The sequence below is a fragment of the Paramormyrops kingsleyae genome, chromosome 1 (assembly GCF_048594095.1).
Source record: "Paramormyrops kingsleyae isolate MSU_618 chromosome 1, PKINGS_0.4, whole genome shotgun sequence".
NCBI lineage: Eukaryota > Metazoa > Chordata > Actinopteri > Osteoglossiformes > Mormyridae > Paramormyrops > Paramormyrops kingsleyae.
Genome location: NC_132797.1, coordinates 32559638 through 32573898, shown reverse-complemented (window position 1 = coordinate 32573898; position 14261 = coordinate 32559638). Strand labels below are relative to the sequence as shown.

General features: G+C 44.6%; 1 protein-coding gene across 2 annotated transcripts in view; it reads right to left on the bottom strand.

Annotated features, from left to right (window-relative positions):
- The window catches only part of plod2 (procollagen-lysine, 2-oxoglutarate 5-dioxygenase 2), a 34329-nt gene extending 20527 nt beyond the window's left edge, over nt 1-13802 (bottom strand). Inside the window, exon 1 of one of the 2 annotated variants that reach the window (XM_023806004.2) lies at nt 13325-13802. In XM_023806004.2, coding sequence (XP_023661772.2) covers nt 13325-13421 — 97 coding nt within the window. In that variant the 5' untranslated portion in view covers nt 13422-13802. The remainder of the gene's footprint in view (nt 1-13324) is intronic. The other variant, XM_023806003.2, reaches the window with a different exon arrangement.
- Between the last annotated feature and the right edge of the window lie 459 nt (nt 13803-14261).

Here is a 14261-nt window from a genome sequence, read left to right as displayed (position 1 = left end):
GATAACAACAAGCAGAGTTTATCATTTATTAAAAGGCCACTGGCAGCCTGAGCTGACGTCACCCCCCCCCGCGGGGCGATCACCCTCGGGACATTCCAGCAGCGTTTGGTCGAAGCCTCCCACCCTTCAGAGTCTGTGGCGGGGGGGAGGGAATATGACAGCATCTTCCCTCATGAAGATAAGCCTCTACTACAAATCACCACCAGCGGGACATACAGAATTCTGGAGAAAATTCTCAGGAAAACTGCGGTTTCCAGGGTTTTGGGGCATTTGAGTAATCAGACTGCAGTATGGCGTAAACCACTTTGGAATGGGGGGGGGACTGGTTGTGAAAGTAACACATTCCTAACTGCACAGGGAGGAAGCTGCCCCACCACTCCAGACCAGCGGAGACTTTCCATGAACCCTGGAAATATGACTAATTTGGGGGATGGGGGGGGGCAGTCATGTTTGCGGGATATGGCATGGTGGGAACTGGACCCGGGCGTGAGAGGGGGAGCGGAGGGACCTGAGGTCAGAGTTTGACCGGCAGAAGATGCGTTATGTCAAACGTCCCTGCTGTTTCTTCACAGTAAGCCCAAAAAGGATGACCCCTCCCTGTGTGCTAGACAAGTATTAGATCACAGCTGTCTTTTTCCGTCACAGGGCTTTAGAGACTGCGGCTTCCGGACTTAAAGCCATTACATACAGACAGTGGCTATTATTCAAAATAGAAAGTGTTTAAAAAGCCCCAAGAGCAGGGGGTGGCGTAGAGCTGCGTCCAGAGGAGCGTTTATACAGGCCTGACATTCCGGACGGCTCCCTATAAACAGTCTGCAGCTCGCCGTGATCCGGCACAGGCTGCTGCACGTGTCCTAAGCTGGACTCACGGGCCAGTGGGATCCCTGCCCCCCAGCCCACTGACAAAGAGAGCTTGACAAAGCCAGGCTGCACGGGAGAAGGTAAATAAAGAGGTGATTCACACAGCAGCCCGATGTGTCTGTGCGGGGAGGGGACGCACAGAGCCACAGAGCAGACATTTCATTTATTTAAGGTTACTAGGATAATCTCAGCAAAGTCTGCCCCCCTCAGAATAAAAGCAGACTTCAGAGACCTGTGAGACTCGCATATTCAACAGAGCAGACCTGCTTCAGTGGCAGCAAGCTTCAGATTAATCCGTGCAGGCAGGCAGCCGGGGGACAGACACCCCCCCCCCCCCGCGCCCTCTCTACTCGTCCCGACAGTCCGGCCGCCGCCGCTCTGGAAAATGTGAGGCTGCACTGCCCGCTGTGCCCCCGCCACACCCACATTTACAGGAAGCCCCGCCCCCATCCCGAAATCACACCACCGGTGGCCCAGTCCTGCGTCCAAACTCGCCTCCTCCTGCCCACCAGCCAATCAAATCGCACAATTAAAATTCAAGTGAACGTGACCACAAGGCAGCCTGTCACCTGGGGAACGCAGAACCAAACCAGGGCCCGTCTGTACCTGCAAGCCTACCATGTGGTTCTGTTTAGCCCCAGTAACCCAAATCCGGGGGGGAATGTCTGCGAGAACATAGACATTATTTCAGCTACCCGCAGCTAAAATAGACATTCTTTTCTTGTGGCAGTTAAAGCTTCCATGATGGGTAAAACACAGCGGCCCTGTCACATAGCTGGTCCACGGACTCACCAGTGACATCAGCAGCATCTGTGTAGGCCATAAGGCCGGACAAGGAGCTTTCCGGGCCGGGCCGGCTAAGAATGGGTCCACAGACGTGCCGCAGGCATGTCGGCTGACCTCCACAGCGGAAACAAACTGAAGAGATTCATGAGGTCAACGTCACCATCTTTAAATAACCGTCAGAGGGCCAGACTCCCCCGACACAGCCTCACTCTGGGGGGCTATAAAAGCCCTATAAACCCCCCCGTCCCAGCCAGTAGTGAGCTTAATCCCCTTTCCGGCTTGCATTTCAGCCTGTGTAGCTCCTTGCCTATTCTGTGTGAGTAATTCTCTACAGCCCACTGGGGGGGGGGGCACAACAGAAAGGGGTGTAACCGGGATGGACAGCACCCCCCCCAACCAAATCCCATTTTTTATTATTCTTTCTGTTCTTCAAACAGCGACACATCGCTTAATTCCCGGCTGGCCCACAGTGCTGAGATTGAAAGAGTGACTGACAGCCAACAGCCTGCAATCACTGGTGGCCGCAGCATCGGAGCAAAGGAACCATCACGTGGCATTTTAATTACGGAGGACAAACGGGCACAGAAACGGCCGTAGCTCATACGTCCAATTATGCGGTTAGATTCGACAAATGCGGGCATTAGCGAGGGATCGGGGGAGTGGCGTAGTGTGGGGGCAAGACGATGCAGGGTGGGGGCATCGAAATTCAACACAGGCTTCAGACGGGGACCTGTGCTGCTCAGAGGGAACAGGCCAGAATGGAAGCTCCACACCAGTGTCCCCAGAGAATGTTCTAGAAAGACATGCTCCAACTGTTAACAGGTACTGAAAAATGGTCTTGAAACAAAGAACACTACAGTGCTCACATATGTTCAAGGACAACCCATGAATTTTATGACATCCATCCATCCATTAATCTCCCAGACAGTGAAAACGGCCACTTTAGTTACCACTTCTAATAAAAGTCAGTCATGCAGTCGTGGTTTGCACAGATGTGATTTTAGCATAAAACTAATCTACTACTTTATTAACGGTTGACAATAATAGCCGTAATTAAGTCATTAGGGTCCCAGGCCAAGGCCGGTGGACGCTATACAAACAAAGAGCTTCACAAACCCTCAGTTCATCATACATCAGCACCAGGCAGCCGTCAAGAACATGTAGGGCTAAATCCGCGGCCATAAATACCAGAGTTATAGACTAACGGGAGCTGACACCAGCACGGAGCGCGGGAGGGGATCGGTGCGCTGCTCACATCGCTGCTTAATTGTTCCACTGAGCTTTTAAATACAAACATTACCATATATGGAGATCTCGCGCATATCAGGTAGTCAGGTAGCCTATTTAAACCCACCACTAACACACAAGTAGCTATAATCACATATGTGTCATGTATGGATTATAAGCACCATCAGACCCAGTAGCACATTGTTACTGAGAGTCGTGGTTTTTCCATTGCAGCTCTCAGTTGCTCTGCATTGATGTAGCTGTTCGGACGTCACACGGCCCTCAATTTAAAGCGCATCCTGAAAACATAGAGATCAGGATATGTGACAATAAATATTTCTAATATTGTAACAGCATAAGAGTACAGCAGTTTTGGTTTAATGTTGTAAAACAAATTATAGGCCTTTTACCTAAGGATGTCCATACCTCCCTCCCCCCACAACAATACACTAAATAAACCTGTGATTCTGCCTCACATCATAAATCAGACGAGGCACCGTAGTCAGGCTGGTTCGGCTCGGCAGCGGGACAAGCAGTCAGAACAGCTTTGCTGGTCATGAAATGTCACAGCAAAAGAGAGACAGATCGGAGGACCTGGAAGTTATATATAATACTTAGTGCCCCCCTATTCAAATCTGACTCTCGATTCCAAATCCAGGCCTTGTTTTCAAGTCTCCCAGGTAGTTAGCTTAATAATTTCCGGTTCTAATTGGCCAGTGTATGTTACACTGAACAGTGTAACACACTCAGGGCCGGCACACTGAACAGTGTAACACACACAGGGCCGGCACACTGAACAGTGTAACACACACAGGGCCGGCACACTGAACAGTGTAACACACACAGGGCCGGCACACTGAACAGTGTAACACACACAGGGCCGGCACACTGAACAGTGTAACACACACAGGGCCGGCACACTGAACAGTGTAACACACACAGGGCCGGCACATTACATGGTCATGTACATTACATTACATGGACACATTATACATTACATGGCCGACACATTACAAGACTCCTACATCAGGATGCTCTTTGTTGATTACAGTTCCGCCTTCAACATGGTCATCCCCACAAACTCACCCACAAACTGACCACACTCAGCCTGCACCCCACTCTCTGTGACTGGCTGCTGGACTTTTTGGCTGGCAGACCTCAGTCTGTCAGGATCGGTAACAGGACTTCAGCCAGCATCACCACAAACACTGGCATCCCACAGGGTTGTGTCCTCAGCCCCATCCTCTACACCCAGTTCACTCACGACTGTGTCGCCTCCCACAAAGACAACATCATTCTGAAGTTCGCGGATGACACTGTAGTGATCGGTCGCATCACTGGAGAGAGGTGGCCTACAGGAGTGAGGTGGCCGGTCTGGTGTCATGGTGGGTGGACAACAACCTCATGCTCAACACGGACAAGACAAAGGTGATGATAGTGGACATGAGGAAGAGGAGGAGGCCTCATAAGCCACTGTTCATCCGGGAGCTTGAAGTGGAGAACGTGAGCAGCTTTAAGTACCTGGGCGTCCACATCAGTGAGGACCTCACCTGGTCACTGAACACCACACAGCTGGTCAAGAAGGCTCAACAGTGGCTGTACTTCCTGAGGAGGCTGAGGAAGTTCAGTATGTCAACCAAGATCCTCAGCAACTTCTACAGCTGCATTGTGGAGAGCACACTGACCGGCTGCATCACCGCGTGGTACGGCAGCACTACAGCTATGGACTGCAAACGCCTGCAGATAGTGGTGAAGACTGCGGAGAAGATCATCAGGACTCCGCTGCCCTCTCCGCGTCTGAGTCAGTATTCCCCAGTCCGGTCATTGATGTTGTTGTTCGATGGTTCCGATGTTTGATGGTTTTGATATGTTCAGTGTTCTGCGTGTATTCGGTTTTTTGTTACTTAGTCTTGTTTAATCCCTTTCAGTTTTTGACCCTCGTGGTCCTTTTGGTTTTGTTGTGTTTGTAGTGTTTTCTGTTTTGTTTAAATAAATCCCCATCTGTCTCGGAGCCACCAGTGGGTCGTCCACCCTTTTTTTGGGCCCGATGCCACGTTCTCGCACCCGAGCCACCCGAAACCATGACAGAGTGCTGCCTCCATCCTCAAAGACCCCACACACCCCCAACACGGACTGTTCACACTTCTGCCCTCAGGACAGAGGTACAGAAGTGTAAAATCTAGAACTCAACAACTCCTTCCTCCCCACTGCCATTAGACTCCTTAACAGCTGACAGGATGGACATCATCACCTACCTCATACTGTAATTTTTGCACACTAAGCTCTTTTGCACATTACACTTCAAAGTATTTATTTTCTATTTTTTTCTATAATATTGTACCTCAGCATTTTGTGTGGACAGCAAAGAAAGAATTTCATTCCACAGAGAAATGCACTTTTCTACTGTACATATGACAATAAACGCTTTGAATCTTGAATGGTTAGTGTAACATACATGGGGCCGACAATCTACACAGTGGGTGATTTCACACCGCCATAACTTTTTTCAGGAACCAGAACCTTTTGTTGCATTCAGTGTCAGGGTGTCCGGAGCCTATCTGGACCCCTCTGCCTTGGAGGGAGTTCCATTAGCCTTTTGTAGTCCCTACTCTAGACTAAGTACTTTTCATTCAAACACGAACTACTGAGGAAGTGCTTACAGTGATAGTTTGCTGATTGGTTGACCAAAAGCACTGGAACATGGAAGTTATGCAGAAGTGCAGAAAGAGATGCAGTGGACTCAAAATGCTCCTATTAGTTTTTAATTACACAGATATGTTCTGAGGGCAGAGATTGTAGAGGAGGTGGGACCAAAACAACTGACCGGTTGGTTCCGCCTCTTCTACAATCTAATTGGTCATCTCTCTGAACCAATCATTTTTCATTCTGCCCTCAGAACATTTTGTGTAGGTATAACTCCCATGAGCAGTAAGCATTAATGACAGGTGGAATTATTTGTATATCACAAATACATTAAATGCAGCAAATTAATACATTGTTTTCGTCTACATATTTCTACATCTGGAAATTTGACTGATAGGCATCCATCCATTTCCTGTAACTGCTCATCCTATGCAGGGTCGCAGGGGGTCTAGAGCCTATCCCAGAGGCTACAGACACAAGGCAGGGAACAACTCAGGGTGGAGCACCAGCCCATCACAGGGCACACTCATGGGCAATTTGGTAACTCCAGTTAACTTCAGCTTGTTTCTGGACTGTGAGGGGAAACCGGAATACCCGGAGGAAACCCCGACCCGGGGAGAATATGCAAACACCACGCACAAGAAGCCACAGCAGAGACTCAATTCCTCGTGCCAGAGATCTGAGGCAACAGTGCTAACCACTGCGACTAATTAAATATAAACATATGTCGCGGGTAATATGGATAAAATATAGCCTTGTGTCCTGTCTTGATCGCGATCCCCCCGTAACTAAATAACTAGCAATAAAACAACTTGTTAATCCTCGATTGTTTTGGCATGGCAGTGTAGTTTAAAATTATGTGTTAAGTTTAATTTAAGAGCTTTTTGTGTCTCCCTTGGTTATTTAGCGTAAATGTAACAGATGTAACAAACAGTGCTGACACGTTTAGCTGCGCGACATGACTATTGATACCTTTGACATGGGAATTTGTTTGGTCCAGCAGCAGGTATACATACAGATATAAAGAGGATAAAAACAATTATAGTAATACGTAGGCCTATATCGTAAAGAAAGATGTATACAAATGTATGAAAAAATATAGGCTTAAAAAAGCACTAAAAATATATTAATAGTTTAGAGCAGGGGTTCCCAAACTATGGATAGCGACCGAAAATTGGTCGCGATTGCGACTGCGGTGGGTAACCACGAGAAACCTAATTTATAATGTGGGATACGCGGTGCAGTGGGTCTTTCTGCGCAGGCGTATTGGATACTTTCTATCCAATCAGTGCGGTCTGTTTTAGTCGTCGTTTAGTTAGTCAGAATAGGTAGTGTTTAGTAGTTGTTGAAATATCCAAACGTAAATATAAATAAGAATATTAGAGTTGGGTTCACTAAAGGCTTACGGAATGAGGAGAAACGTCCTCAATGCGTTTTAGGCGGGGAGGTGCTGAGTAAATGAACAAATTAAATCGACACCTTCAGACAATGCACCCTCAGCATAAAGACAAGCCGGAAGACTTTTCCATTTAGATGAGGAGAACTTCAAGAGACACTGTTTTGACAGTGGAAGAGTACGTTTTGGGTTAGGGTGGTGTCAGGGTAAGTGCTGGGCGGGATACCAGTTCATCCAGTATACCAGGTTTAATTTCCCATACGATATGATTTTTTCATATACCGTAGCATAGCTGATAATAGCTGTAAGGCTTCAACAGACAGCACATTATAGATATAATATTGTTCGCTGCTAGAAGCGCTATGGAGCTTTGCAGTGTATTGAGAGAGGACCTCTGTTAAAAGTGCGTACCCTTCTTACTAGTGGTGTGCGATACTACAAGATTTGGTATCGATGCGATACCAAGTAAATACAGGGAAAGTATCGCCGATACGATACCGATATCGATACTTCTTAATTACCTAATATAAATTAGGAAATTAGTCATACTACAATGCAATTCTTACTTGAATGCCTTCTTCACAGACTGGACGATTAACCAAATAAAGCAGCGCAACATTACAGTAACTAACAATAAATAAACCACTAACTTACGTATACTATTAGAGCATTTATGTCATTTATTTAAACTTTATTTTACCAGGTAAATTAACTGAAAACCAGCTCTCACTGCTTTACGTGATATTCGGGAGAAATAGCAGATTACGCATCGAAACTGTCTGGGATACAAACGTCATGCGTGCAACCAAACTCTTCAGCCAATAAGGGCAAAGGTGTGTCGTCACGGAGGCAGTTCCAGTAATCCCAGTTTGTGCAGCCGGGTGAGAGGTCGCAATGCATCCAACCGTAATGCATTGCGTCAGGATCAGAATGCGTTATAAGCCAGCGCTGTAAGCAAGTCCAAAGCACCCAATGACCGGACTGGGGAAACAAACTGAAACGCGGACTTAATACAGAGGACTAATGACAACAACCAGAAACAGCCGATCACATGGGGATCCCACACGAGGTTAAGGAGGGGGCGTGGCACACGGAGGGAGCGGACAATCGGGGCAGGACAGGGGTAATGTTGGGATAAGATCTTTATCGTTTTGGAAGCCATTAAGAAAAAAATGCTGTTCTTGTTTTATCCTGTTCATTTTGTGTTTAAATGCTAAAAAAACATATTTAGATATAATTTTGGGGGGGCCTGGAACCAATTAATTGGTTTTCCATTATTTCTTATGGGAAAGATTCGATCAGAACTCTAACTTTTTAGGATTCGATCCGGAGTCCGGAACGGATTAAGTTCGAGAACAGAGGTAACACTGTACTTTATTATAAATATTATAGTGTGTGTGCGTGCCCGCCCCTGTTTGCTAGCTGGCACCGCTGAGTCACATGACAGCCGGGAGCAGCATTTGAGAGCAGCAGCGCGAACACAGACAGCCGCAGTGCATTCGGGAGAAAAATTGAAACCGAAGTATCGATCTCATTAAACTGGTATCGATCAATATCAATACCAACATTATTATCGATATTATCGATACTTGGATCGATCCGCCCACCACTACTTCTTACTAAGAGTTATAATTTATTACACGGCTCTCTGGAATGCTTGATTCTGATTGGTCAGTTGAGACATTTGCAGGTTCGTTTTTTTCAAATAATAACCGCTCCGAAGTAATAACGCATAGCCGGTACTACTTGTATGTTTAAAATCCCTCCGCGCCAACAAAGATTACCGTTTAAAAATGTTAATTTAAAACAAATATGCCAATAAAATGTTTTAAATTCATATTCATGTCCAGTTTTTTTCCTTATGTGGCAAGTAGCCGTGTAATAAGCGGGCTTCGCGTCGGGTCCTGATCACACTGTCGGGGCTTATTTCTGCGATAACTACCGGCTGCCTGTACATTATCCCTTACATAACGCAACAATTCTCTTAGATAACGGTTAAGCATTATAGTTTTCATAGCTACCGCTCAAGTCATGAAAATTTGGAAAATATAATTAGGGTTGCAATTAAATGCATGTCACTGAAGCAAAATCCCTAATATTATCGATTTATCACGGTAGTAATTATTTAAATCATGCCAGTTAAGGAAACATGTTGCTACTAAGCTAAATATAAGGTAATAATTAATAAAAACATGTATCAATGGAGCTAATAAACATCAATGATGTAATAAAACGTCAGTTATACTATCAATCTTTTTTTATATAATAAATTAATAAAAAAAAAGAGAACTAGTATGGTAAAATAAAGTATTCTGAAGTACAATAAGTGTGAAGAGCAACACCGTGTGTGGCATGTTGGCAGCAGACCGCTGACAGCGAAAATGCATACGTACTACGGCAAGCCAAATTGGCTTATTAGCATAAGGCTTACTCGTCATAACTTAACTCTTACTAATAAAAATAACATTCTTTGAATTTAAGTTAAGTTATCTACAATGCACTTCTTACTAGTAAGAATGTTCAGTTTTACTAGTAAGAATCGTACTTTTACTAGTAAAAAATATTATAGGAGCTCTATAATTCACGTTTTACTAGTCATATATTCCCATTGACTTCCATTGTATTTTTGCATCCTATATCCTAAATTAATTTTTTACTGGTAAAATGTGTTATTGTGGAGATCTATAATTAAATTTTTACTAGTAAGAACTCCTATTGTCGATATCTGTAATTACATTTTGACTAGTAAGAATTCCAGGTCCACATATCCTTCATTGAGTTTTTATTAGTAAAAAAAAACACATTACATTTTAGAGATCTGAAATTACACATATCCAAACTGTCAGTTCCAGATCTCCACAATTATACATTGTAGAGGTGTCATAACAACCCTAATTAGAATATTTAAAAAGTCTTAATATTAAAGTCATGGTTATGATGAACATTCCTGTCATCCACCAGGCATTTAGAGGCAACAGTGCAGCACAGAAGGCATCATACATCATAAATCAGTCTCCACATTGCCAAGAATAAGATGCCCCATTCCATTGGAGAGAAGCTCATGAAACCCTATATTAATGACGTGTGTCTCTCTCTTGGGTGAGGAGGCAGCAAAAAAAATTGAGTTTGTTCCACTTTCCAACAATACTGTTGCAAAGAGAATCATGGAGATGGCGATGGACATTCAAAGTTCTGTAAGAGAGCAGATCTTACAGCACAAAAAATTGCACTTCAAGTAGATGAACCTGTTGATATTGCAGAGATACCTCAATTGATTGTGTATGTAAGATACATTAATGGTAATGATACAATATGAAGGGAGCATTCATGTTCTGTGAACAGTTGCAAACCGCTACAAAGGGGGAGGACATTTTCAGGGTGGTGGACACTAACTGAACAAAGTTAAAACTGGAATGGGTAAATTGCATTGGTATTTGTACTGATGGGGCAAGAAGTATGACTGAGAATAAGCTTGGTTTTGTGGCTCATGTTCATAGAATGGCTCCCAATGTGATGCTCACCCATTGTATCATACACAAGGAGACATTGGCTAACAAAGCACTGCAGTATGACTTAGGAGAGGTTTTTTGATGTATTGGTGAGGGTAGTAAATTTGATTAAAATGAGACCTCTTCAATCAAGACTCTTCAGAGAATTATGCAGGGAGATGGGGTCTGAACATGAGTACCTGCTCTTTCACTGTGAGGTTAGGCAGTTGTCCTGGAGTTCTGTAAAGGCTTTGGGAGCTAGAAGATCCAGAGCTTGCCAAGAATTTCCAAGTTTATATGGCTTGGAAAATTTGCCTACCTCATGGACATATTCAATAAACTCAACTCACTGAACACAGTCCTACAAGGGAAGGAAAACCACATTCTAGAGCTTGAGGAGGCATTGCAGGGCGTCACAGCAGGCCTAGGTCTGTGGGAGTCCCAGCTACCTTTCAGAAGATAGGCGTTTTCCTCTGTGAAGCAGGTCATAGCTGAGCAGCTGGCCAGGCCACAAGAGAATTTTCAGCACTACTTCCCTGACTCACAGGAATCTAAAGACTTGCAGTGGGTAAGGTTTCCATTACAAGTTGTCCCATCATCAGACCTGAGTGAAAGTCAGACTGAGTTGGAGTCACTGGTTACACTGCAAGTTAACAATGGCAGGAAGATGGTTTTTGAGACAACCACACTCTCACGGCTTTGGGTTGCTCATTTGCAGCAGGCAGAGTTTTCCTGTTTGGCTGGCAAAGCCGTAGATGTACTGATTCAGTTTGGTACAACATACCCCTGTGAATCTAGATTTCCTGCCCTGGCATATTTGAAAAACAAATACAGAAACAGGCTAAATGCTGAGCATGACCTCAGGATTGCACTTTCTAACACTGCATCCAGAATAGAGCTGCTTGTGGAAAGCTTTAACCAGCCACATACTTCCCATGAAATATTCTTACAAAACTAGAAGAGTTATAAAGCTGGGACAGAAAAATATAACAAAGTGTAGCTTTTATAGTAGAGACATGGTGGAGAGACGCCCCGCCCCACCAACTGCACCTCCCGTCCCCCCTTGAAGGTCAAGTTAATTTTATTTTCTTTATAGCGCCAGATCTGCTCTGTGTATCGCGCATGGCGGAGTTCCGCCCCAATGCGCGCGCACTGACACGTGCGCGCACACACAGGTGAGCATACTTCCACCAGAGAGCGCACGTCGCAAAATATGTCGCGTCAACCACCTGAAAAGCAGACAAAAATATCTGCGATACAACGTATCAAGAGGCTCTAGAAATGTTCTTCCAGAAGCCCAGAAAGATACACTACAGTGACAAAAGCTGCACACTTTGTGGATAATTGTCATAAAAAGAAATGTTCTGATGTATATTTCAGTTGTTATATTGACTATATATATTGACTGTCATTAAAAGAAGCACATGAACACCATGAATCCTGTCGGTGTCCGTCAGCCCCCCCCGAGCTGTAAACATAGGAGAAACACTGCATTGTCATCAACAGTAATACAAATTATAATGTTAAAAACATTTTTTTAAAGGAAAAACATTAATTGGAGAATAAATATTGTTTGTATACTTCGAATTTTGTTTTTTTTTTTTGTGTGTTTTGTATCTTTTCATATTGTTAACGTGTAATGGCATTTCATTATATATATTTTAGATTTGGGTCCCAGGCAGATGATAAATCTCAATTTTGGGTCCCCAGGTAAAAAAGTTTGGGAACCCCTGGTTTAGAGACATATTGTGCAATGTTATCTGTGGTACAAAAAAGGGCAATCCTATAAGAGTGTAAATGTTATATTGTACATCCATTCAATACAGTGGGCATTATGAATATTATGGAGGGGATCCTATTTATATGTAAATATTGCAGGAGTGCAACAGAATCTGTGCAATAAGGCATAAAGTTCAGACATACACAAGGCCTACACACTACACGATGTAACAAATGTGGTGCTGACACACTACACGAAGTAACATTCACAGGGCTGACACTACACAGTGTAAAGTACACGGGGCTGACACACTGCAAGATGTAACAAACGCGGGGCTGACACACTACATGATGTAACAAACGCGGGGCTGACACACTACACATTTAACTAACGAGGGGCTGACACTATATGGTGCAACATACACGGAGCTGACACTACACGGTACAACATACACGGAGCTGACACTACACAGTGCAACATACACGGAGCTGACACTACACAGTGTAACATACACGGAGCTGGCACACTACACAGTGTGACATACACGGAGCTGGCACACTACACAGTGTGACATACACGGAGCTGACACACTACACAGTGTAACAAACGCTGGGCTGACTTTAGCGCGAAGAACTGCAAAAATCACTTCTCACTTTTTAAGTTAATCAAGCACAGTGGGAGGATTAAAACCGCGGGCTTAATATTATAAGAATATGCTACATACCCTTAAAATGTACCCCACATCTTATTGTTTCGTCCTTATTTATACGTCTGTATCTTTGCTTATTTTTTACTTAGTAGCCTACATTTTACGTATTTCTTCAGCATCTATTTTATTTTTAATATATGTCTCGTTTTCGTTTATTTGTATTGCCGGGATGTTTAAACTGTACACATTATGCCACCACCTGCACCAAAATAATTTGTAGCCTACTTTTTTACCTGGCGAATAATATTACTCCTAAAATGCTTTGGTGTCCAGGGATAACGATATGTAACATTTTCAGAGCAGTAGCCTATAGCCTAATATTACTCCTCAAATGCGTTGGTGTCCGAGGATAACGATGTATAACATTACCAGGGCATTATAATATTATTAATCAAATTCAACGGTCTTCAGAGATGCGCTATACAAAAGTTACAGTGCAACAGATAATCCGGGGCATCTTGATCGACATTAAAACCACGCGGCTCCCTCCTTACCTGGATCTCCGCTCCGGTCAGAGGACTGAGCAGCGCTTGTTAAAAAGCCCAGTGAGAAAAGCCAGAGGCAGAGGACCTGGGGGTACTCCATCGCCATGTTCACTGTCTCTCCACTTTTACTAACCCTAACCCTAATCCGAAGCAAGTCGGCCCAGACAGCCCTGAAACCGGTACGTTCCGCGCTTTCAAAATTATCCCGATTTCTAGCTTTATAATAAAAAGCCCCTGTCTGGTTTCTTGCCCGGAGAGAAAGTCTTCCGAGCGACCTTGATGAGAGCGCCACGCAGCGGGCTGCCTCCGGGACGCTATAAATACTGCGGTCCAGACCCGGCTGGGGCGCAGGGCGGGGCTGATTAATTACAGCGAAAAGCCGGAGCCGAATCGGACTGTCCGGGACCACTCGCTCCGAGCCGATCAGAGGTGTGATTGACTGGCAGCAGCTGCGTGTGATCCCCGCCCCCGCCGTCCAGTCCGTTACCCTCAGCTAATTCCACCCCAACCCCAGAGCAGGACTGTTACCCGGGACCCACCCCCAGAGCCGGATTCTTACCCCGGACTCCCTGCTCCGCTCGGAGGTCGCTAATGTCCCCTTGATTATTTTGCGTTTTAAATAATACGTTCAATTGAATTGGTTTGGCTAGAGTGGCACGTTAGTAAGTAAATTTAACATGCTTGACAATAAAGATCTTTCGGATTCGGATAGTTATAAAGGTTTATATCATGTATTCATAATGATAAATTGTCTTTTTACAGTAGTTGCACGGTATCGTTGTCGGATTTTTAAATCTGATTTTCACTCGTTTCTGGCCGCTTTATGAGTTTTACCAAACAGGTGCAGCCTTGAAAACGAAGCCATGCCGCTTGTTCATCATGAGAATAGGCATACTGTAGGTCGTTTTTCTCCAGCAAAACTGGAAGCAGATGCTTTACATCTTCT